Below are 27,030 nucleotides of genomic sequence, written 5' to 3' on the forward strand. Positions count from 1 at the left end.
GTCCTTGCAACAATCCTCGTTCTTATAATCCTCTGTGTCCTCACATCTGTGCTAGTCCCCCTTCCCTCACTCATCCAGGTTATCTGGCCCCCAGCGGCAGTTTCAGAAGGAGCCAAATTCGTATTTTTGAAGAAAAACCTTTCACAAAGCACCTAGCATGCTGTGCACGTTGGTCTATAAGTTATTCATATGATTTTGAAAAGCATCCCAGTTTCTTTTTGAACACATTCTAAGTTCGGTGACACTATCAAGTTTTTGTCTCGGTTTGGAAATATCATGGATCTGTTGGGGAACAGTTCATGTGTCTGTGCAGGCAGATCTTCTTTTTCCCAGAATATAATGCCTTATAACAATCCATAAAAATGAGCAAAGTAAGTTAAGGTTTTGACGTTTCCATCAGTTCTTCTTTTAGTGGTATTGGACAGTTTGGAATTTATGTACATTTGTTGACAGTCCTTTTGCAGAGAATAACTTAATAACTTAGTCACTTTTATAATTTCATTTAGCTGTACTCTGACTTCCCAGATGGCTTTATCCTCACATCCTTGGCAATTTTCTTGTAGTGCCCATTAATCCACTTCCCTTTTTGTGGGACCTCATGGCACTATCAAATGGCTCCAGAAAACGCCTCTCTGGCAGATGGGAAGGTTATCATCATATTAAATTATAATACTGGCACAAAAAATCTGCTCACAGTAAAGAACAGTGTGAAGATTACTGTGAATCTACTGACATAATTTACTTGCTAAAAACAGCACGTTCCACCAAATTCTGCAAGGCCATTGTATAGACTTATTCTCGCTGCAGTTACATCTTCAGATTACTCACTTCAAATATTAGTGCTGCACAACTTCAAAGACTTAAGAACAGAAACTCTGGCCATTCTCTTACTCTACTGCATCTACCTACGTCTCATCATTGTTCTCATCCAGTTGCCTCTTTTTCTTTGAAATGCTCATGTTCCTGTCATTGTACTAGTCTGCAGTTGCTTCCCTCCTGTGCAGATTGTGTTAATGGTGCATAAAATATGGCACAATGTTTCAAATCACCACTTGTAACTCTATTACTTATAAGAAAAGTGTTCTTTGAATGTGTATCTGTAATTCTTAAACAGAACTATTTCCTATTACCTTCCTGCTTGGCCATGGCTCTGTGGAAAGAGGAAGACTTCGGACTGACGGTTTGCTTGCTTTAGATCTTACCAACACTGTTTCCATGTTCTCTGGTGACATCCTCCTCTTACACGAGGATCTAACACTTTCCCCATATCTCCCTACAGCTTTCACTGTGCTCACTACTTCATAAAATGTATAAAAATGGTAAAAGTAGTACCTGTTGTGATTTGAGATTAAATACTTTCCCAAACTTATCACCGAAGATAACTTCACCATACCTGAAGAGTTGACTTTATAAGATTAAATGACTACTAATGTCCAGTTTTCTTTGGATATTGTGATGACTGTGAGGCAGGTGATGTATCTCCAAACCCTGTCTTTGGACACTATTTTTTAAATCATTCCAAATTCACTGGGAGCACATAGTAGTGCCAGAACTGTAAAGACAAACACTAACCTAACTTACCTTGTTTTTATGGTCCTTGTCTGAGGTGTGGAGGCTTTATTTCTGACAGTGATTCAGGCAGTTACTCCCACCCTCATTATCTTTAACTTTTCACACATTTCCTCTTCTCTGGGGAACTACACGGGGAGGGGAAAAAAAAAAACCTTGGAGTCAAAAGATCTGTGTGTCTGCTCGTCACACTGCTGCCAACTTCCCTACCACCTTTAGTTTTAGCAAGTTGTGGCAACTAATTTCTTTCCTATGGGTTAACTATCAATTTTGACCATAAATCTCTGTTTTTAGATGTAAAAGGAAAAAATAAAAACAGTTGGATATTTTTATTGCTTTATTTTTAAGGAAATATTTACAAAAAATGTGTACAGTTAACTGCTTTCCAGCAATTCAGTCACTACTGTAGTTGTTCCCTTCAAAGAATGTGGAGATAATATGACTGTCACATGATAGAGCTCTACCCAGCACATAGTACTACAGTTCATACCCATACATAGGTCCTTCCATATAGGCACGATGCATATCGTATGAATTACGTCGGATACGACGCCCTACTGGCTCAAGATCAGCGTAGCACTTTGGGAAAACACGATTCACAGCTGCTCGAGCCTCTTCCATTGTCACATTACGCACAGCAATAATTGAATGTGCAGCCTTTCTCTTCACACATTCCTGTAATAAGATTTGTTATATTAAAATCTAAAATCAATTTATACTGAAAAAAGGCAATAAAGAATCTGTCTTATTACCTTAGTAAGCAACATACGTGAGAATAAACTGGCAAGAAGTAAACAATCAATTATTTGAGTCTTTTTGCTATGCCTATCTACGACTCAGCATCTTCACTATACGGTGAGTAGCAATTTTCCTTCTCATAATATTGTTACATTCGATCCTGGATTTTCCAAACCCCTCCTCCCCCCCCATAATTTTGTGTAATATATTTGAAAGCAAATTCACATTTTTCCTAGACAAAGTCCGACATCTCAAAACTTCCATGGACTCAATAATAGTACTAAATAGCAAGCAAACAATGGGCCTACCATTTAATAAGTTTGTATCGCAATTACATAATGTCCTAGTGGTTTCATTTTGATAACACTCCTAAAATCAGTAGTAAAAGCTCAAATTTACATTACAGTAACTTCAGATATATTTGCTTCCACTATCAATGATATCAATATGGCTACAAAAACCTTTGCTACAATCGTACAGCACAATCTTCATGCCCACTGTTGCTTTGAACGCTATAAGTGACTTCCGCGATGTGCTACATTTGTAGAAGTACCTCAGGGTACCACTAGATGTACAGTAACATACATGAAAACTGCAACACCTAAAAGAATGACAAGTGAATCCAGATTTAGAACATGTCTAGTACAGTTTTCCAGCCATAATGGATTAAGATTGGAAAGACAGGCGTAGCACCACCAGTCTCATCACCAGAGTGGTCAGGGTTACACTAAACTCTTTCGCAGAAGAGCATTAAAATGAGTACGAATCTTTAAAGCAACTGACATATGTGCATGTGCCACTATATCAGCAACCGAGTGAGTTTGAACAGGACAGAATATCAGTCTCTGGGAAAAGGTTTGTCACACAACATATACAAGTTAGTAACTAATCGAAGACTGAAAATACAAACCTGATGCCGCTGCTTAATATTAAAAGGTGATGCATCGCCCTGATAGAATGCACTCATAAAGCTGCAATGTGTAAGATTTGCTGCTCTCACTTCCGTACAAGCAAGGTGGTCCAAGTTTTTAAAGTCAAGTTTGTTACGGCAGTAATCAAACATGTGTATCATTTCATGTGCCAATATGCCTTGAACAATCCCTTCTTTGAGTGCAACATTTTGGCAGACAACAATCTGAAATAAAATTCATGTACTCTCAACTTTTCCCTGGTACATAAATAAATATCAGCATTCATTCACCAAAAAGGAGAACCTTCAGGGATGTGGAACAATTTGAAGTGTACATTAACATAAGACAAAAATATCATAGAAACTTATTATGTATACTGTATTATTAAGAAACTATTACTGTTCTGCTAAATGCTATCCACACCTAAACTGTATCCAGTAAATTTGTAAATATGCTTAGTTAATAAATGTCATCAGATTTTTCTATATAGGAATAGTTTTGAGGTGCCAAAGTACATAACACAGTTCTCATTTCCTAAATTATCCTTTGATATGGTACCTTTGTTAGATTGGAGACTGCTCCAAAGAAACAAACAACTAGCTCTAGGATATTTGCAACATCATTTGCAAAAATACAATCAACATGACATTGTAATCTTTGGGGATATTAACACTGGTTTACAACCACAAAGCAACACTTGCTAATGTCCTCGGATCTCACAATATGTTTTGCACACAAATAACAAGCCAACAAGGCAGTTATCACATCTGGAGAATGATGTAACAAACGTAGAAATAAATATGTATGAAACTGGGTTTTTTTATACCATGTGCCCATCATATCATGAAGGGATTTGGTTAAAATTGTTGACAACAATCCCAAAATGTGAACAACTCAGGTATGTTAGACTTGCTAATGACACTAATATTCACACTTTCAGGTCACAACTGTGTATGATGTAATGATCCAACTTCCTGTCTCAGTTCACACATGTTGATGAACCTTTTGACAGCTTTGTCAATCTTGTTTCAATATGTTCAATAAGTGCTGTCCTAAAGGGGACCAGAGGTTACCAAACACAAGTGTTTGTGACTATTACAGCGCCATCTATCACAAAGCGAAAAAAGTGGCCCAACTAAAAAATTAATATTTCTTTATTTACTACACAAATATGTAATAAAAAATGGGAGTTCCTATTTTAAAAAATGCAGTTGATATCCGTTTGACCTATGGCAGCGCCATCTAGCAGGCCAACCATAGCGCAATCTGGTTTCCCCCCTTCAAGCTAGACGAGTTTCGTGAGATATTTGGCCCAGTCACTATCAATGGACCACCCTGTATATGTGGTGGTGAAAGCAATCACACAACTCCCACAATTTCATCCCGTTTTGATGCCAGTGAAAAATAATGCATCCAAAAAAGCAAAATTTGAGACAATGTCTTGGAATAACATTTAACAAAGAGAAAAATTTATTTAGGAGATGACAGAGTGGCGGATGTCGAGCTCCAAGGTTGAGTTGTGAGGCATGCTTCTGTAGTTCAGTTGGTAGAGTACTTGCCCACAAAAGGAAAAGGTTCCGGGCCCAAGTCCCAGTCTGGCACGCAGTTTTAATCTGTCAGGAAGTTTCAATTTATTTAAAGACAGCAAGATTAATAACATGTTTTTGCATAATTATGAGTGCAAGTCACTTAAACTACTACTTGGATACTACTGGTAGCTGATTATGTGAAAGCAAGACAGGAGAAAAGAATAATCATAAGTAGAATAGGTTCAAAACTGTCGCATGGTTGTCAAAATCATTTACCTGGTTTAGTTCTGGATCATAGCCACCTGTAACGGAAATGTCACATACTTCACAGGATATGTGACGTCTGATGTCAACTGGGCTGAAAATAAAGGCATTTATTCTGAGATTCCATAAAAAATTAAATATGTACTTTCATTATCAAAGATTCATTAATTTCAGAATCAGTTTCCTATAATTAAGCAAAGAATACTGGATTTAGCCTGACCAATCAGTAACGTGTCACAAGATATATGCTGATCATTTTCCCAAAACTAGCCTTAATGAATTGTAGGAGATGGACAGGTAACAGGAGGGGAGCGGGAGTAAATGCTCTTGTAATCCCATCGGACACATTGGCAGATCAATCAGTATAATTACCCATGCATTCGGTTAGTTCAATAGGTGCGGCAAGGAGTGATACATCTACTGGTGCCAGGTCACGTCGGCAAACATCAGCGGCAGATTTAATGATAGCCATTAACTGTCTCTGCCTCTTGATGTGTACTACATGCTCTCCAGTGGACTTATTTATGATAACCTTGTAATACTTGGGCTTTTCTGGGCACTGATTTGGACTGTTGTAATTCCCAGCCATTGACATTTCACATGATTGCTTCAATTTTCCTGATGCAGTCTTGTCTCCGTTATCCATTCGACTGCATAGTGTGCTTACTGTGAATGCACCTACGGCGTATGCATGCACTGAGAGTATGGTTCATATCAGTGTGCTTTCCAGCCTAACAAAGTTACAATGGTCTCAAGCACTAACGTTTGAGTTACTCAGTAAATATCTAGAGCACTTTAACTGCCAAGCGGTATCATCCTCTAGATGTCTTTGTTTCTTTTAGTTCAAGAAGAGTCATGGTCTGCTATTCTCCAGGATTCATTTGTATTTAATTGGTGTTCAATAAAACCTACATTGTTTAGGAAGCAGATTTACAACAGAGGGGTGTGGCTTAAGAACATGTGAGATCCCAACACTATAAGTGTGAAAACTGGCTTGAAGTCATGAGACATGGTATTTACAATCTACGAACAAGAATGAAATAATATTGCAGGATGTGAACAGCATGTGATACGAACAGATTATGGCAAATAACTGGCCAAATAGCCTTATTATAAATGGTTGCATTTGCCTTACCATCCAGAACTCTTTAGTGCTCCAAGCATGAGCTTCACAAGAGGACCTGAAAACAGAAAAGTCTCGATATTTATACTTATACAATGTAATGCTACACAAGGAGTCAATAAATCAAAAATATGACCTTCAAGCAGTCAATTGAAACATTTCCATAACATAAATAAAATCTTCCCTAAAGAAAAAGAAACCATGATACCTTTTTTCACAGAAAGAGAAGTAGGAATATGCCTGCTGGTGCAACACTAGTAGGAATATGCCTGCTGATGCAAGACTACAAGGTTAGCACTGCTTCTCACTGAGTGCCCAACACTAATAATAGCATGAGGCAAAAAGGAATCAGTTTCTTGCTAATGCACAGATTGGTAATAGTAAATCACCGCATATAATATAGCTAGTACACCAGTTGAGACTAGAAAAAGAGTATAAGCAGTCATCGTGGCCAGGGTGGAATAGAAAAAGTGAAAGAGAGAGGAGTGGGGGTGCATACTGATATTCTGGTATTAAAGAAATTATCAAAAAGCAAGACAGAGTTGATAGACAGACAGAAAGGTAAACCAAACATAAATGAGTACCAGCAGTTAAAGAATGTTTTTGAGGAGAATAAAGAAGCATTTTTCCTTAAGTTACGTAAGTAATGAGAGCCAATTTAAGTGTTAGAAAGTCAGTTAGAGATTGGTGTTACAAAGTAAAGGCAGAGGCAAAATAATAGGTTTTACAATTGCAGACAGTTTTGCCTGCAGCCATTCATTCTGATTCACCAGCATCTACATTCAAACTCTGCAAGCCACAATATGGTGCACAGCAGAGGGTACTTTTTACCACTACTAGTCATTTCCTTTCCTGTTCCACTCGCAAATAGAGTGAGGGAAAAATGACTATCTGCCTGCCTGTGTATGAGCCCTAATTTCTCTTATCTGATAATTGTGGTCTATACATGAAAGGTACATTAGTGGAAGTAGAATTATTCTAAAGTCAGCTTCAAATGCAGAGTCCCTAATGTTCTCTATAGTGTTTTGTGAAGAGAATATTGTCTTCCCTCAAATATTACCATTTGATTTCACAAAGTATCTCCGTAACACTTGCTTGTCGATCGAACCTGCTGGTAACAAAACTAGCAACACACCTCTGTATTCCCTTGACATCTTGCTGTAATCCGACCTGGTGGGGATCCCAGATGCTTGAGCAGTACTCAAGAATGGGGTGCACTAGAGTACTATAAGGGGTCTATTTTATAGATTAGTTATACTTTCTCAGAATTCTCCAAATAAACCTAAGTTGGCCATTGGCCTTCCCTGTTAGCAGCAATATGTGCTTGTTCCATTTTGTATCGCTTTACTGTATTATGCCTAGATACTTAATTGACGTTAACTGTGTCAAGGAGTACACTACTAATGCTGTATTGAAATACTACAGGATTTTATTTCCTGCTCATTTGCATTAACTTCAATTTTTCTATATTTAGAGGAATCTGCACAGCACCAACTAGAAATTCTGTCTAAATCATCTTTTATCCTCCTACAGTCACTCAACACAACACTTTTCTGTACACCACAACATCACCTGCAAATAGCCACAGCTTGCTGCTTAATGTGTCTGTCATGTTATTTATACATAGAGAAAATAAGAGTGGTCCTGTTACACTCCTAGCAAGCTCCTGACAATACCCTAATCCTTGTTGAACTTGAGTTCTATAACTTAAGAAGTCTTCAATCCACTCTCACATCTGTGAATGTAGTCCATATGCTCGGACCTTTGTAAAAAGCCTGCACTGCAACGCTGTGTCAAACAATTTCCAGAAACCTAAAAGTATTGAAATTGGCTATTGTCTTCCATCCACAGTCACAGGATATTGTGAGGAAAAGGCAAGTTAAATTTCTCACGAGTGATTCTTTCTAAATCCATTCTTATTTGTGGAAAGAAGTTTCTCCATCGAAGAAAATTTATTATATTAAAACTCAAGAGTATATTCAAGAATTCTGCAGCAAACTGATGGTAAGGATATTGGCCCGTAATTTTGTGGGTCTGTTCTTTCACCCTTCTTGCTTATATGAGTTATCTGCTCTTTTTTCTAGTCACTTGGGACTCTGCACTGGGCGAAAGATTCCTGATAAATGCAAACTAAGTAAGGAGGCAATGTCATTGCATACTCTGTAAAACCAAACTGTGATTCCATCCCAGAAACTTATTTGCTTCCAAATCTCTCAGATGCTTCTCTGTGCCAAGTATGCCTATTACCATGTCCTCCATATGGGAGTTTGCGTGACAGTCAAACAACAGTATGTTCATAGTATCCTCCTATGTAAATGATTTTTTAAATGTGAAATTTAAAACTTAAGGTTTCCTTTTGTAATCTTCTACTCCCACACCAGACTGCTCAATGAGTGACTGGTTAGAAGCCTTCTATTTGATTACTGATTGCGTGTAAGATCAGAATTTTCTTGGGTCAAAGCAAGATCCTTCAAAAAGTTATTATGGTGTAAGTTGTACGGTTTTGTATTGATCTTTTTACATATGCACAAATTTCTGCTAACTGTTGCCTATCATCATTTGTGTTCTTTTTTTAACCGACAGTTCAACATTCTCTGGTTCCTCAGCATTTTCTAAATTTTGTTACTAAACCACAGTGGGTGTTTCCTGACCTTATACATTTACTCAGCACACACTTGTCCAGAGCACAATTTACAACCACTTTTAGCTTAGCCCATAATTCCTCTATGTCCATCATATTGGAACTAAATGATGTCCATTCATTTTCTAAGTAGGATTATCTTTGTTTTGCCTAAGCAATGTTCCTCCATAGGAAGAATCACATGTTTGTACAGAAATGGTGGAGTGCTTATATTTGTTCAGAAACTTTTGTTGTATACTTTCGTAGCTTTAGTGAAGATTATGTCCTTGTAAGGGCTAGCAGTTTTCTTGTAAATGATTGTGTTTAGATATCTCTGCCCCAACACTTATATTTGAATGTGTAAGTGAAAAATAAAACAATTAATTCCTTTTTATCTGGTGATTAGATGTTGGTAAGTACCGTGACCATCGTCCAAGAGTTGTCTACACATTCTGAACAGTTGAAATTCGTGATAACAGTGAAGTGGCTTTATGGAGATGCTCCACACACTACCGGAACTGCTATCTCCTGCTGTCATTTAGATCTCCAGCTTTATCGATTCACTGTTTCTATGATATGCCAAATTAATTGGCTAACTGTTATAGTTAGATCTGGGATGTTTTTCTCAAGAAAGCGTCTGCTAACACCATCTGTAACTGAAAGTGAGTTGGAGCAAGTGAGAAATCATTTAATTTCTCAGAAGCAGCTTCATAATTCTCAAGCTCCACACAGAATGGGCAGAAATGGATTGTTAGCAACATGCAGTTTCGGTTTCAGGGAATTAATGGGAACTATAGGGAGAAATGGTAAGAAGCAGAAAGGAGATTGATGTGCCGTCAGTATTAGTGGAAGACTGCACCTTTGGGGAGGTTGAGAGTGCATGATCGATTCTCTACCAGATAATGCTAACAAGGCTGAAGATGAATTAGATTGAGAACATTTCTGCAGTAGAATAACAGGTCGAAGTGGGTTCGCACAACTTGTTCCAACTGTCAAATTTGGTTACAATGACCCTTAGATCAATTCTATCTACACATACTGAAAGTTGATAATGTGATATTTGTAAAAGATGAATACAAACATTTCGACACAAGTTTTGTATCATCCCTTCTATTTCAAAATTCGTGGGAAAAATAATAATAATAATAATAATAAAATGACTGTGAGACGTGTATATAATCATTTGCAATGTGTCTAGATCATCAAATCTTTTTACAGCAATCCTGAGCAACGTCAACATGTGATGGGATGTCGCATTCATGGATGTAGGCTCGAATTCACTGTAGCATACCACCAATAAGATCATTAAGCCAGCCCTGGTCCATGTAGTCCCACTCTTCTATGGCGATTCTGTGGACATCGCACAGATTATGTGATTGTTGTCAACATCCAAAAAGAGCTTGTTGCAATCCATCCTACACATCTTCCATTGGGGTCATGTTCAGGGAACAGGCAGGCCAGTCCATTCTGGTGATCGTAGCATGTCAAACGAATGTGTTCATGAGAGTAGGGCAATGAGCACGAGTTATCACGTGTCAAGATGAAATGTTCACACCAAAACGTTGGTGATGTGGTCCCATTATTGGTTCAGGAATTTTATCTGTACTGCAGGGCAGTGAGTTTACCCTTAACAATCACATAAGCTGTGCAGTGGCCTCATATAATGCAACCTCAAAATATAGCTCCATCGCCAGCTTTTTATACATCTGGGACACAGTGCTGGATGTGTTCAGTGTTACCAGGTTGTCTCAAATCACACTGTCTGTGATTAACAGGGAACAAACAGGTCTGAGTTTCATCTTTAAACATTTGGCACCAGTCGTGGGGCACCCAACCTGCATGATTTCTTTCCCATCCGTAACAGAGTCAATGTTGTTGCATAAAATGTGGTGCTCACCAAAGTTTTCATGAGGGGAGATTTGCATTGTGCAATTGTTTGACACAATAGATGACATCCTGTAGTCTCTTCAACTGCTGAATTAAGTTCTAGAGCGCTCATCCTATGGTTCCTTTGACTGTCAAGTCATACAGATTGATCATCCTGGGCATCCACTGAACATGGATGGGCTATGTGGTATATGCAATCAACACTACCTGTCAGGTGGAACTGATTCTGAAGCACCTTTCAAAGGTTATTTTCATGCCTGAGATACAATCTGTTAATGAGACACTCTGCTTTGTACTATGGAGGAAAGATTCCATCCACGTAAGAGTGATGTCATTAATCCCATAGAGACTTTAACAGATTTTGTGAACCTTGCAATGAATCACCAAGGTCTCACAATATACCAACAGAATAATATTTCTCAATTACTTCTATCAGTACTTCGTTCATGAAATCTTGGATTGTATTCCCTACTGTTATTTAAGTGTCTGTATTAACTGCACTCACACCATGGACTGTGGAGCTAGAGGGAGGAATTACAAAATTCTCATACAATGCACAAATACACAATAATGAATTGGAGTCCACCCCATTGACATACAAGTTGCACATAAATAAATATTGGATTTGATACAATACCAGAGAAGGAAAGTTGCTACTCACCATATAGTGGAGATGCTGAGTCGCGATAGGCACAATAAAAATATTCACACACTCATAGCTTTCGGCCATTAAGGCCTTTGTCAGCAGTAAACACACATACACCCATGCACACACACACTCATGCAAACGCAACTTGCACACACATCTGCAGTCTCAGAGAGCTGAAACTACACTCAGACCTCTGAGACTGCAGACGTGTGTGCAAGTTGCGTTTGCGTGAGTGCCTGTGCTTATGTGTGTCTACTGCTGAGAAAGGCCTTAATGGCTGAAAGCGATAAGTGTGTGAATCTTTTTATTGTTCCTATCGCGACTCAGCATCTCCGCTATATGGTGCGTAGCAACTTTCCTCCTCTGATATTGTTACATTCCATCATGGGTTTTCCATTACTGTATTTGATACAATTACTCTTTGGAGGCAAATAATTAAAGAATTGAGCAGTGCACTATTTATAATTTGAGTTTGTGTTAAGATGTGGGGCAGTGAGAATTATGCATTGTCAAGGCTGATTTCGAAGGTAGAATTACTGTCATCACAAAATATAAATTCTAATCTCACTGTATTGAGTTGTTTACACTACGCCTAAATAACCTTACAAAAATTGGTTGTGCAAAAATTGAATGGATGTAACTGCATTAACCAATAAGAATGATGTAACTAACTCACCATGAAAACATCTGCTTAAAGATAACTTTGATTTCAATTGAAGAAGTTGACTTATTTGCTTTGTGCAGAACATTCAATACTTGGTAGCAAATAATGCTCCATTCTCTCCACAGTGAACGGGTTAGTGTTTGATTTGCTATGGCAGAATTTGATGTCAGAGGCTAATGTGCCAGTGAAGAACACAAAGCAGTTACATTAATTTCTAAGTATTCCATGTGGGCATTAATTAACTACTACAGACTAAAAGATATGAATGTAGTTCTGTAGCAGCACATTCTAAACTGGTCAGTACCATAATACACACAACAAGATTAATGATGATCATATTATGAAAAGGTTTACATGGATGATCCTACAATTAAGTGATATTCCAAGGCCAGTGGTATCCCAGCAATCTCACATCTCTTCCTTCCCTTGTGAGTTGCTGAAGTCTTTATGTTTATGGTACTTCCCTTGAGCTATCTCTGTAGTCGATCTATAACCTGGGGCATATTTGTTCCAAGTTAAATACACTTTCACTTGAAATTTTCACTCTGCAGCAGAATGTATGCTGATACAAAACTTCCTGCAGATTGAAACTGTGTGCTGGACTAAGACTCGAACTTGGGACCCCAGCGGTGGCTAAGTCATGTCTCTGCAATATCCTTTTTTCAGGAGTGCTAGTCCTGCAAGTTCCACAGAACTTCTGTGAAGTTTGGAAGATAGGAGATGAGGTGGAGATAAGCAAAACACCTCTAATTACAGCCCCATATCACTCCTTTCAGTCTTTTGAAAAGTTTTGAGAAAGTAGCCTACAATACTAACTCATTTAACTGAGCAGAGCTTGTTAACAAACTTTCAGTTTGGTTTCTGTAATAGATTCTCTATCGAAATGGGAACATAAGGCCTTGCAAATGAAGTCCTGGCAGAGCTAAAAAAGAAAATTTATCGTATTGGTATAGTTTGTGCCTCAACAAAGTTTTTGATTGTATGGAGCACAAAATTCTTTTGGAACAAACTAAAGTGCTGTGGATAAGCGGTGTCTTACCTTCGTAATAGAAAGCAGAGAGGTCTTAGAACAGAGTGTCACAGGTCTGAAACTAACCTCAGAATGGAAGAAGACAATATGTGGGGTGCCACTACAGTCGGGTACTGGGTCCTCTCGTTCTTAACCTACATAAATGGCCTACCAATTATTTTAGAGCACTTGCGGGCACTTGGCAGCCTGTGGGCCAGATACAGCCCATGCCTGTTTTCAGCCTGGCTCACAGAAGAAATCCATAGGAGAGAGGAGAGGGAGGCACTGTATAATTCCGCAACAGAAGTTTTTAAGACAGCTATTGTTGCTGACAATTTATTGAAAATGAATGTTCCAGAGTACTGGACCTCTTTTCGGACAAAGGTAAGTGATTTTATGTCTTTATGTAGATTGTTCTTATTCTTGTATGGAATGTAACAATATTAGTATAGATACTATGTATTGAGCTATAGTTTGAAAATAGAGACATACTATTTGCAACGAATTACCTTAAGGAATAAACATACTGTGAAGCAGTGGTTAAGACTGCCAGTTCTTTGAACAGGTATCTATGTGATGTTCCTGAATTTAGGCCACACAAGACTCTTGTTACACCCTTTTGCACTCTAAAAACTTTATCTCGGTTTGACAAGTTACCCTACAACATAATCCCAATTGACATAATAGAATGAAAGTAAGCAAAGTATGCACTTTTTTTAAATATTTATATCTCCTACATCTGACATCATTCATATTGCAAATATGGACTTGTTTACATATTTCAGCAATTCTATGCTGTGTCCTTACCAAATGAATTTATTATTGAACTGTCATCCCAGAAATTTAACACTGTCAATATCTTCTAACTGCATATCTTCGTATATCATACACATGCTAGAAGGAAATCTCTTACAGATTCTGAACTGAATATAGTGGGTCCTTTCAAAAGGTATTTTCAAAGTTTAGTGACAGTGAATTAGTTTTAAACCATTTATTAACGTCAGTGAAAATTTAATCAGTTACAATTTCTATACTTGACTTGCTATTTATTGCAATGTTTTTATCATCTGCAAACAAAACAAACTTAGAATCTGGCACTGCAACAGACGGGAGGTCATTAATATATACAAGAAAAAGCAATGTACCCAATGATGACTGACTGACAACCTCAGCTGCCGACAGGTGTTGTTGATATACCTCGATGTGAACAGCTGAAAATGTGTGCCCCGACCGGGACTCGAACCCGGGATCTCCTGCTTACATGGCAGACGCTCTATCCATCTGAGCCACCGAGGACACAGATGAATAGCGCGACTGCAGGAACTTATCCCTTGCATGCTTCCCGTGAGACTCACATTTCCCCACTGTCCACAATTCTACATATGTATTGTACCTTATAGATATTTGCCCACCCATTCATTTCTCGCGCACACTTTGGCGATTCCCGTAAAAGTTTGGGCTGACGAATGTCAATGGGTGGGTAACCTTTTAACTATACATATGAAGACAGTAACTTGTTCTCGAAAGAACAGTTACTGTCCCGGGTTCGAGTCCCGGTTGGGGCACACATTTTCAGCTGTCCACATCGAGGTATATCAACAACACCTGTCGGCAGCTGAGGTTGTCAGTTAGTCATCATTTATTCCATGGAAAAGCTGCACTGTCATCAACAGTAACTGTTCTTTCAAGAACAAGTTACTGTCTTCATATATACAATGTACCCAAGATGGAACATTGAGGAACACAGCACGTAATTAATTCCCAGTTAGATGAAGACTGATTCCTTTCCCCACAGATATTTTGCTATGACATCATTTGTTTCCTGTTAGTTAGATATGACTGGAACCATTCTGCAGCATTGCCAATGACGCCATAACATTCTAATTTACTTACAAGAGTGCTTTGATCCACACAGTCAAAGGCTTTTTACAGGTCACAGAAAATGCCAATAGCCTCTAATGTGTTACCTAATAAATTAAGTACACTTTCAGTGTAAGGATAAGTAGCCTTCTTTATATCAAAACCCTTAAGGAACCCAACCTTTGACTTGGACAATATATTATTTGCAGTCAAATGCTTAAGAAGACACATGAACACAACCTTTTCATACATTTTTGAAAAAGGCAGCAAAAGTGAAATTGGTTGATACTTTGATGGTATGTCTTGATCTGCTACGAAAGAGGGTCAATATCACAACGCATGCATGATACAGAAGGAAGCACTTCACAATGAGATTTCATAGATCCACAGGTTCACAATAAAGAGGGAAGGGATATTAGAGTTTACAGTATCTTGGACATAGTGCTAATTAAGGACTTAGCAATAGCTCAGCTGGAAATAGATGGAGAGGGAAGGAAGTGGCCATGGCTTTGTTCACTCAATCATCCCAGCATTTATTTGTCTGAGTGAAACATCTAAACCAAGGGTGGAAAACTATGGGCCACATACAGTCTTAAACCAGCCACAGACATTTATTCACTGGCCCACATATTGTTAGACCACCCTGTCTACACATACACAGAGACTCTCCAAATCACTGAAGTGCATGTCAGAGTGGACTTATCATTGTAACACATCAGCATCTCTTCCCATTCTAGTCACATATGGCGCACAGGAATAAGACCGCCTCAATGCTTGTTGTGCCCTGTAATTAGTCTAATCTCATCTTCACAGTCCGTATGAGTGCAGTATATAGGGGGCTACAGAATTTTTCTAAATTATTCACTTCATAATGGTTTTTGAAATCTTATATGTGAGCTATCATGTCATGGGATACTTGGCGCATACTGTGTCTGCAAGTTCAGGTTTTCAGAATTTCTGAGACAATCTCTTGGGTTAAACAAACATGTCATCATTCATTCTGGCCTTCTCTAAATATGTTCAATATCCCATGTCAGTCACAAACCCTTAACCAACATGCTAAGATAGAATGCACAAGTGTTTTGTAAGCAGTCTCCTTTGTAGACTGATTGCACCTTACTAGTAACCTACAAATAAACCAATCTCTCTCATCTGCTTTACCTGTGGCTAAGCCTAAATGGCCATTCCATTTTACATCCATACAAATTGTTATACCCAGTCGACCGATTCCAACTGTGACTCACTGATAATGCAGTCATAGGACACCACTTTTTTGCATTTCGAGAACTGCCCCATTTTACATTTCTATTGACAAAATGTGAAGAGCATCTGCATTGTGTGTGTGTGTGTGTGTGTGTGTGTGTGTGTGTGTAAGTTTATTTTATATATATATGGATTAACAAGTTCTCCGAGCAGTCATCAACAATATCGAGATTGCTCATAATGTAATTCCGCAACAGTGTGTTTTCATAACACCAATGAATTATTTTTTTTCTTGAATAATTGTTTGTTATTGTTAGTGTAAAACATTTTAACAAAGATGACTTAAATATGAAACCAATTATGTGGTTGTTGCAGCTGACACTGTGGTATTGTCCTTCAGAGTCTGACAGTGTTCTGTTGTTCAGCACCGACGGATGATGGAGGTCACTTCCCTCACAGTGAGCTGTTGTCACAGTATTTCAATGTGATAGGTTGTAACAAAAAAGGCACAAAGAGATAAAAGGGTAGCAAACACTTTTTTTTGTCAGGTGCTGGTGATTGGACAGTGTGGTTAATTTGTTATTTTCAAAGAGCCAGTCTCAAGCAGCATGCCAAAACATAACATTACTGGTACTGCAGGGAACTTTCCAAAGATGAAAGAATACAAATGTCATGCCAAATATTGATTTCTTTCAAGAAACAATAAAATTTTATAAAGAAATAGAGCAAAAATTATCATAAAAACTTGATAAATGTTAAGAAATTTATTAGGGAAAGAAGAGTAAAAGAAGACTCAACCACTGACAGTTTAATTCATTTTTGGAAGGCGTGTTCGATGACAAAGCAAGAGAGAATATGCTAAGTGTAGAAACAGTGCGTATAGGTTCTGTTTTAGATAATGAAGGAAAAGACAAATGTTTCCCTGAATCTCGTGGTTTCCAGTAGCATACAATTTTTATCTTTCTTGTTGGCATTATATACCATTCAAATAAAATGAATTAGACCATGTAAGCCAAAGTTTTCTTATCCATGAATTATATTTCACTATGTTCATGTTTGAAATGACAGTTGGTGTCTACTAAGGAGAAAAGTACTGCAAAATGTTGAGTGATCAGTGAGATGTTAAATATAGTCAAATCCATTTACAATGGACACGGAATGTGTGTCAGATAGCCAGCATCTAGAACTGATGAATTTACAATGTAACAGTGTGTTGAAGGATTCCTTCAGTTCCAAAAATGTCACTGACTTCTTCAAATCACTAAAAAAGGACAAATTTACAATCTCAAAGGGTTTTGTCAAAGGAATTGTGGTAAATTTTTCACCTAGGCATGTGAGCAATGTGACTTTTTCATTCATGAAGCAGTGCAAGTGTGGGCACAGTTAGCATATGACGGTCAATCATTAAACGACTGTTCTCCAAGTTACCACATCAGAAATGCACTCAACCAGATTCTGAAGGACCTGGGAGTGAATTCATCCTGCTGCAACTTTCACATTAATCTCTGCAAGTGAGCACAATTATTTAACACTCATTTACTCCGAGTTTCTTTCCAAATTTGCTCTCTATCGACTAGGCTACCAATATGGGCATACACTATGAAAGCAGCGTCCCCTTGTGATTCCTTTACATCTAACTAGATGTATCACAGGCTTTTGACTTTGTATTAGATATTGCTCTTTTTGTTTGTCGAGCACATTTCTTCATTTTCCCCACTCACCTCTTCTTATGACAAATGTGAAAAGTGATTTTTGAAGGCGGATCAGACATTGCACATCGAGTCCTATTTTGATCATCATGATTTTTTTCTTGATTGCTGGAGAGATCAGTCAGTGTAATTTACATAGGTACAATGGACACAAATCCTAATTTGGGGATCGGCCTAAAATTTGAAAATTCTCAAAAAATGCTCTGCAGTATTTGAAACTACTATTTCGATGTAACGGAATAGTAATGAATGAAAAATTTGTCATAAAAACGTTTAGTAATTAAGAAGTCACGTGTACCTTTGCAAGATTTTTAAAATAACCCACGAGAAATTTCCTAAGGCAGACTTTCGTGGCATCCAATTACATGGACAAAATGCGCCTGCTCACATGGGTGGGGGTGTGCAAAATCAAAAGCATCTGATGAGCAACTTTAAATTCACACACTTCTGAGCCAACCTCACAGCACTGATCACGTTTCCTGAGATTTCTTTCTCATTGCAAAAGTGAAATTAAATCATTTTTTGGTGTCAGTTTCAGTACCTGGGTGAGGTTCTCTCTGATTACAATGTATGGTATTTCTAAACTTACTTCCCCCATAGGTGCACTGGAATTTCTTTCAATGGTTTGAGAGGAAGTATTTGGTACATACAACGTGAGAGACCATAGTTGAGAGGGTGCAAACTAAAGTAATTTACAGTGAAGTTTTTGAATGTGCACCAAACCTGCATTGCTCTCTCTAAATTATCAGTGACTACCCCATATTTGCAGTGGAGACTAAGATGATGTTTCTGGTACATCTGCAGTCATACCACATTTATCTAAGATAGTTTGGCATTCACATTCAATACATTGAGAGATTATACTATTAAAGATTGAGGCATTACAGCTGATTAGGTTTGTAAATCTTAGCTTTAAATGGCTGTAATTTGTCTTGTGATCTCGAAATCCAGCTTTGATGACAGTTAATTATTTATGTTATCTCCGACTCACAGTCTTATTAATTTAAACCATTTTCAGTGTACTGCCATGTCATCAAACAAAATATTTAACCCTTTAAGCATGGGACCTGTGTTATGATGGACAATGAGAACGTAACCTCACTATGACGCCGACCAAAATGCGCCATCACTACAAGGCGCATTACTTCTCTGCACTGCGGATGTCACTCGCACAGGTGATTCTGTACCACATGAGGCCACAATGTGCAGCAATCAGCAGCATTAAAGAGTTGAGTTCTAAAATAGCCAATTTTGCAGTGTCCTTACTCAGGGCACAGTATTTTAAATATTTAATATATTTATGCAGCAGTACATCCAGAAGGATTCTTCCAAAAAAGTTGGCATGTATTTTTACAACAGAGTTGTTTTACACATCTTTAGTTACATACTAGACTGTATTGTCATTTGTTCATTTCCACAGGAGCTGTGGATACACCAAGTTTTATCATCTTCTAAATGACATCTAGCTTATCAAACAGTATACTATAAACGAATCTGTCCGTTTACAGTATAATGTAAATGGATAGATAAAAAAATCTACTCACCAAGTGGGGAAAGGGAAACACACACAGAAAAGGATTTAAATTTTTACAAGCTTTCAGAGCCAATTGCCCTTGCCCTTCAACTCTTCTGCTAGGAGGAGGAGCCACTAGCTCCAAAAGCTTGTAAAAAATTTATATGTGTGTTCCCCTGCTATCATTTGTGAGTAGATTTTTTTTATCTATACGTTTATATTATCAATAATTGAATATTTTTGTTGTTATCGAGCAGTATGAATATCAATTGAATTTCAATGAGGTATAAAAACTGTAACAAACTTTGGTGTGCCCATCAGCTGCCCTAATTCTTTACATATATAGAATGGAGATACTTCCTTCTACATCTACACTTATACCCTGTAAGTTAGTTTTTCTCCCTCTCTTCTCCATTCTAGAAGGATAAGAAGAAAGAAAGATATGTTTGAATGTGTCTAATTTTGTTCTCATACTCATTGCATGAATTATAAATTAGAGGAAACAACATGTTTCTTGACTCACATGGGACACGAACTTATGAATTTTGAAAAAAGAAAATGTGGGTCGACAGAAGCGTCCGATCCCACACGTCGTGTGTGAAGTCATGACGGCGCGGAGTTAGGTTTGTGAGTGTGGCGTGTTTGTAGATGCTATTGTGTTGTGGTTTGTTGTGCTCTCTAGTAGTATGTTTGGGGTTTAAGTCTGTGTGATGTAATGGGCTAAGTTTGCTTTTGGTCATTATCCAGAATTGTTCGAGTGTCGGCTGTGTTTGTAGTGGAATTCGTTTCAGTGAGTTAACGATTTTATGTGAAGGTTAATTTAGTGTTGTTCGCTGTACATTGTGTGGTAATTTTAGTAAAATTAATCGGGTCTTGTTTTTGTTCATGAATGGATATGACGGATAAAATTAACAGTGAGTAGGTCAAGGGAAGTGTTCGAACCCAATGTATGGCTGTTTATGTTGATAATGGTATCGGGAGATGTTTTTAAGCTATATAGGCCAAGGGAAGTGTTTGATCCTAATTTATGGGATCGGGAGCTGCTGTTGAGCTATATAGGTCAAGGGAGGTGTCCGATTCCAGATGATATTGTGTTTAGTGGTATTTGGGGAGTTTTGTGATGTCGGTTTTTTTTGTCGTTTTGTGTGGTTTTGTATGGGGGTGGGTGTCTAAATTTGTTTATATTTAGTTTGGTCCCACCCAAAAACACCTCATTTCCCACACTTGTCCCGTTAGTGTCATTAGGCTTTTTGTGGAAAGTGTGTGTTTTTTTAAATGTATTTTCGTCCTCATAATGTGAACGTATCGACTTTATATGTGCCATACTGGAATCGTGATTTATGGTCGTTTCCACCATATTTGTAACGTCATGGGTCAAAGAAGATGGGCGGGATCGGACACTTCCGTATTTCCGAAAATCTCTCCACGGCACTAAACTTACTTCTAAAATATTCAATATCACAACGCATGCATGATACAGAAGAAAGCACTTCACAACGAGATTTCATAGATCCACAGGTTCACAATAAAGAGGGAAGGGATATTAGAGTTTACAGTATCTTTGACATAGTGCTAATTAAGGACTTAGCAATAGCTCAGCTGGAAATAGATGGAGAGGGAAGGAAGTGGCCATGGCTTTGTTCACTCAATCATCCCAGCATTTATTTGTCTGAGTGAAACATCTAAACCAAGGGTGGAAAACTATGGGCCACATACAGTCTTAGACCAGCCACAGACATTTATTTACTGGCCCACATATTGTTAGACCACCCTGTCTACACATACACAGAGACTCTCCAAATCACTGAAGTGCATGTCAGAGTGGACTTATCATTGTAACACATCAGCATCTCTTCCCATTCTAGTCACATATGGCGCACAGGAATAAGACCGCCTCAATGCTTGTTGTGCCCTGTAATTAGTCTACTCTTATCTTCACAGTCCGTATGAGTGCAGTATATAGGGGGCTACAGAATTTTTCTAAATTATTCACTTCATAATGGTTTTTGAAACCTTATATGTGAGCTATCATGTCATGGGATACTTGGCGCATACTGTGTCTGCAAGTTCAGGTTTTCAGAATTTCTGAGACAATCATGGGTCAAAGCAGACGGGCGGGATCGGACACTTCCGTATTTTCAAAAATCTCTCCACGACACTAAACTTACTTCTAAAATATTCAATTGGAATCTGTCAAGCATTTCTGCAAATCTCTCTCGCTGATTAAACAAGCATGTGGTGAAGTATACAGCTCTTCTTTAAAGCTTTCCTTTTCCCTTTGGTGGTCTATCACAAAAAAGGTCCTATAGCGATGCACAATATGAAAGATTTGGGTGAAGAAGGGGCTTGTTGGCAACCTCCTCACTGGGCACAGCACTGTTTCTTAGGACTCTTCCAATAAATCACAGTCTGGCATCTGCATTCCCCCTTACCTACATTTACAGGCACATACCACCATAAAACACTCCACACAGATACATCAAACAATGGAAATTTGACACAAACAGGCACATTAAAAAAGAATGCTACAAACATTTTAGCTTTAACCCTTCGGAAGTAGAAAACACACACATTGATACAATAATAAAAATTAATATACACACATGACCACGGTCTTCAGGTACTGAGTCCCATCTGTAACTGATGAAATTAGCAAGCTGGCTGGGGTGGGTAGAGGGGTTAAGGAAGAGGCTTGGGGCAGGGAGGGATGGTGGAGTTGAGCTGGGGGAAGATGCTAATGCTGCCGTGGAGGTGTGCATGGACGTGGTAGGACAGGATAGGTGTGCTACATGCAACATCGGGAGGCTGTGCTGGGATTGGGGGGGGGGGGGGGGGGGAGAGAAAAGTAGAAAGAGAGAGAGAGAGAGAGAGAGAGAGAGAGAGAGAGAGAGAGAGAGAGAGAGAGGAAAAGATTACATAGGTGCATTGGTGGGATTGAAGACGTATATAGTAAGGGATTGGAAACAAATATGGGGACAGACAAGTAGAGGAGTGGTATTAGTGAAGGCTGAGGCCAGGGTTTTATGAGAAGGGAGGATACTTTGTAGGGAGGGTTCCCACTTGCAGAGTTTGAAAATGTTGGCGTTGCTGGGAAGAACCCTGATTGCACAGACAGTGAAGTCGTCATTAAAGTGCACATCATGTTGGTTGGCATGTTCAGCAATTGGTTGGTATGGTAGTGGCCATTCATGTGGGCAGTAGCTTGATAGCTGAGTTGTCCACGTAGAATGTAGCACAATGGTTGCAGCTAAGTTGGCATGACTGGTGGTCCCATATATCCTCCCACTACCACTGACTTCAGTGCTGTCACTGGCATCATCTACAGTATCAAAGGGCGTGCCACAAGTGAAATCAGCCATGTGAGCTACCACCTTAGCTGCAACCATTGTGCTGCATTCTACAAGCGCATGACAACTAACAAGCAGTCTTTCCACATGAATGGCCAATTAAAACGCAGACTGTTATGTAAGCATAAACATTAAAAAAAAAAAATCAATTAATAGGTGGCAGTGGGAAACTGTGTAGAAGGTCTTCCAGAATCTCTGTCGTCTGTTTTCATAATGGAAAACATGTTCTGAATTACAATTGAACAATTAATGTAGTGACACTGACATACAAGTTTCTGAAGTTATATCAGGCTGGCATGCTTTCACCCAGATGAGAGTCACATGACATTTATTTTAGCATTTAACAAATTGTTTTTAATCTTAGGAGTTACATAATTTTGTATGTATGTTGTGTGCTCGCATCTTTCTTCCCCCCCCCCCCCCTTTATGGTTAGTAATAACCTCAGCAACAAGCTATCTTAATGGTATCATACACAGCTACAGTCATTGTGCTATATCTACAGTAGAGAAGGCTTACATAATTATTATTAATTAGCTACCTATATCAATTACACTCCACAATTCACTGTACTGCTGAAGGTGAATGTTGTTCAACGACTGCTTTGACCCGTGATGTAGTGGTGGTGTGGTGCGTGATGTCACTACGGCGTTTTGTTTGTAGATATTTTGTTGTATTTGATAGTGCCCTCTGGTGGTGGCTGTGCTGTGTTTAACATGTGGTATTGGGCTCATTTAAGTTTTATCATTGTGCTAACATGGTTCTGAGTTTAGGTAGTTGGTGTGATAACGTGGATTGTGGAAGTATTTTTAGTGAGTTACTAAGGGCATTTTCTTTAAATCTCACTGTTTGGTTTTATTGTGCGGAAAGAAGTCTAACTTTTTAATTGCTTCTTATTTAGGACATAACAGTAAAGTTCACAAGTAGGTGTGTGTGTGTGTGTGTGTGTGTGTGTGTGTGTGTGTGTGTGTGTATTCATGTGCGCAAAAGGGGTGGGGGCACTGGCCAACCTAAATGGTATTTCCAGAGATTTTTGTTGGTAAGCAATTTTTGTTTTGGTTTTATTCTACAGTAATTGTGAAGTTTTGTGTGTTGTGTATTTACCATAGGTCAGTTGTGTTTTAATTCATGTAGTGAATGTGGTTTTTGGGTTATTGAGTTATTGGGGTTTGGATTCCACTTCTCGGAGTTGTAGATGTTGGTATTTTGGTATCAGTAGCTGCAGTTTAGCTATATACATCAAGAGAAATGTATTATTCCACTTTTCAGGGGTTGCAGGTAGTGGTTTTCTGATATCGATAGTTACAATTGAACTATACAGATCAAGCGAACTATCCAATTCTTGTGGTTTTGTTGGTGTAGTGGAATGATGTAATTTAATTTTTTTATATTATTTTTTTCAGATGGTGTGGTGTTTTTTATTTGTTTTATCTTTAGCTTGTCCCAGCCCTAAACATCCACTTTTCCATGGCTGTCCCATTAGTTTCATTTTAGTTTTGGAGAGACATTATTGTTACATTTATATTTTTGTTTGCATTTGTTGGTGTGTGTACGTAGTGATGTCATCGTCACCATATTGTATACACTAGAACTACCAGTTTCCACCATACTGATGACATCATCAGTCACAGCAGATGGGTGGAATCGGATGCTTCTGTAATGCCTAAAATTCCCCAATCGTAGTACAATTACAGATGGAATGTGGAAGGGGAAAAAACACTAATATGCCTACTTCAGTATGCAGAGTGCACTTCACCACAGAAAATATGTAAACTGGTAATGAAGTATGATTATCTAAGAGTATAAATACAAATTACCTTTTTCGAAACAGTTAATCGAATTGGCTTCTTATATCTTTATTTTTATTGTTGATATCACAAAAGTAATGACGCTATATAGCCTGCAATAATACTTTGAATGTTGCCTTATGCTCACCAGATGTGTTGAAACTGACAGCAGATAGAGCTTTTTTTTACTAGCACAAATGGTGTTATATAAAAATTACCACTCTTAAATTTTACAGTCGCTGTCATTACACAAAACATATGACACTTTCTGCCATAGAATTTGTCGAGTACTCCTCTCATGCTTTCACAAATTTTGACATATAGGCTATCCGCACAGCTGTGCGGAGGCATTCATGTACTTTTTTAAATTGTTAACATTTGTAGCCAACCCTCCTCAGCTGCTACTTTTATGAGTGACTTGTATATAAGCAGAAGGGTTAAGTGTAGTATACAGTAACCATAATTATGCCCAGTGAAATGCCCGCTTGAGATACACAGAATTAACTGGAAAGTTACATTGCATTTATCTTACACCTATGTAAGAGCCAATGGCCACAGGAAAAGAATAAGTGATAAAAGACTGACAGATTAGGGCCTCATACAAATGTGTGAGGCGAGAGTTGTTTGGATAAAAATAATAAACATTCAGTTACAAAAGATTAAAATATTTATTCATATCTACATAATAAACAAATTTATTTCCCAATACATCTACTCAATAGCTCAAGGGCAGATTCTATTTAAATTTCATGGAGCATCTCTCTCTCTCTCTTTCTGCATGTATTTCTATAAATACAGGGAATATGTACTTAGCACTGTTCTGTTTTCAAATCTCACCCAAACCTCATAAAATTAAACACTATACTTATAGATTGTGTGTGTGTGTGTGTGTGTGTGTGTGTGTGTTTTGAGCTATTTGCTTTCACTGTATCATGTCAAAATCTATAGCAGTGTGAGACAATCAATGGATGACCATATAAATAATCAAGCTTTTCGAGCCAAACTGGTAAGCCTAGTAGGCCCTAATATAAAAACAACTTGTATTTAAAAATGGGTTCAAAACAACATGTTCAAGTCAATATTTTTGATTATTTAACCAAGCTTGGCCTACAGCAAGGTCATACCAAATTGCCCCGAGTCGTGTGTGTGTGTGACTCAAATTTAGAAATAATTAATCATGGTTTAATATGTTATGTTAATAAAAGCTCTGAGTACTCACATCTCAGTGTTTAAGTAAAAACCTCAAGATGTGTCTATTCATGAAGGAAAGTTATTAAACGCCCAAATCCATCTTAATAAAGTTACTGTTCCTGTAACTTGTTCAAAGCTCTGATATCCGTGCTCTTACAGTGAGAAAAACTAAACAATTTCATGCATTGGCTGTTTCACAAAAAAAAGTACGTGTTCAGTAAGTTTACTGTTTATAGAATTCCAAGTGTACACTGAAATCGAAGTAATGAACAAGTCTAGCGCCATAAAGGCAGACCGCACCTAATAGGCCTACTGACTGCCTGCACAATTGTACCTGGGGCATCTGCGCACCATGACACCTCCACAATACAAACAGTTGCAAGAAACTGGTAAACGAAAGTTTAGATCTGCTGCGTTCTATCGAAATTATTTGTGACGTAGGGTACTAATTACGATATATCCATCTCATATTACGAAAACGACCCACAAAATTGTGTCCCTTATTACTCTTGCTTAGATGTACTAGCATGTTTCACTTACTGTTTTTCACACACGAATACACATTCCGTTCGCATTTCACTTTGTCGATGTTTTCTGTTCCCTCCCCTCGGAGTAAAATACTGCTCAGTGTGGGTCGATACTTTCCTCTCCTCTCAGGATACAAATCATATCCCCAATTTTCTTCTGAGTAATCAGAGTCAAGAGAGGAGCCTTGGTTGGCATTTTGAGTCGTGTCATTATTCTTTACATCGCCGGTTTCATTCTTCCCATCACTGTTTACGTCCTTATTATTTGTTTTTGAAGAACATTTAACATTTCTGAACATTTCACACAACACAAACCATCAACATTAAGGTTAACCACGGCCACTACTGTGCCTTGCATTTTCAATTGTCTATTCCTACGAATTTACGCAATTGTCAAAGAATTTCAGTAAATAACTCCGGCAAATACCATTGTGCAGAGTACTCCACCAGAGATGTGCTGAAGAAACAATGTGCACTGCAGTCGGAGCCCCATGTTTTCGTAATGATTCTACACGAAACTGTATACGAAAAACTGTTGGAATACAGTTCAAGGACTAAGAAATAGTTTCTCCTGATAAATAAAGATCTACTCAGTATCATTTTAGAGTAAATAAATAATTAAAGTAGAAACACATATGAAAAGGGCGGTATAGCGTGATGTATCCCGGTGGTGAATGATTTTTTGTGTCACTCATCGTCTAACAACACATCTTGTCTTGATAATGGTCACATTTCGGTGAAGAAGAGGTCCACAAGTTTCTTCTAGTACCGATAGACTGCACGGATGTTGAGTGCTACGTTTCAATTGCTGTTCCCAATAGTCCCAGACATTTTCAATGACATTCAGATCGGTTTCCTGGAAGAGCTACTCGAGAGTCCTGTTCGTCAAACTAACACATATGCGCAGCCCCATTAACACGGCTGTAAAGCAT

General features: G+C 38.2%; 1 protein-coding gene and 1 non-coding gene across 3 annotated transcripts; both read right to left on the reverse strand.

Moving 5' to 3' along the window:
- Nucleotides 1–1,893: 1,893 nt before the first annotated feature.
- On the reverse strand, nucleotides 1,894–26,501 carry LOC126282347 (mitochondrial inner membrane protease ATP23 homolog). Of its 2 annotated transcripts, XM_049982005.1 has the most exons (6): nucleotides 26,112–26,501; nucleotides 6,147–6,192; nucleotides 5,024–5,105; nucleotides 4,778–4,831; nucleotides 3,218–3,442; nucleotides 1,894–2,244 (listed from the first exon to the last, which is right to left on the reverse strand). In XM_049982005.1, the coding sequence occupies exons 1-6, from the start codon at nucleotides 26,395–26,397 to the stop codon at nucleotides 2,047–2,049; spliced, it is 891 nt and encodes a 296-aa protein (XP_049837962.1). In that variant the 5' UTR covers nucleotides 26,398–26,501; the 3' UTR covers nucleotides 1,894–2,046. The 2 variants fall into 2 exon arrangements, with proteins under 2 accessions (XP_049837962.1, XP_049837970.1); XM_049982013.1 differs by lacking the exon at nucleotides 4,778–4,831.
- Nucleotides 14,186–14,259, reverse strand: Trnat-ugu (transfer RNA threonine (anticodon UGU)). The gene has a single exon. It is a non-coding gene; the product is annotated as a tRNA-Thr (tRNA).
- Nucleotides 26,502–27,030: the final 529 nt, after the last annotated feature.

This window comes from Schistocerca gregaria, chromosome 1 (genome assembly GCF_023897955.1).
Source record: "Schistocerca gregaria isolate iqSchGreg1 chromosome 1, iqSchGreg1.2, whole genome shotgun sequence".
Taxonomy (NCBI): domain Eukaryota; kingdom Metazoa; phylum Arthropoda; class Insecta; order Orthoptera; family Acrididae; genus Schistocerca; species Schistocerca gregaria.

Bases quoted from the DNA above. Each gene is read 5' to 3' on its own strand.
- LOC126282347 (XM_049982005.1), bottom strand. From the start codon at position 26,397: ATGTTCAGAAATGTTAAATGTTCTTCAAAAACAAATAATAAGGACGTA. The intron at 6,193-26,111 runs GTAAGTGAAACA...TTCTGTTTTCAG, and splicing joins GTATTCGTGTGTGAAAAACA to GTCCTCTTGTGAAGCTCATG. The intron at 4,832-5,023 runs GTAAATGATTTT...ACTTCCTGACAG, and splicing joins ATGATCCAGAACTAAACCAG to ATTAAAACTGCGTGCCAGAC.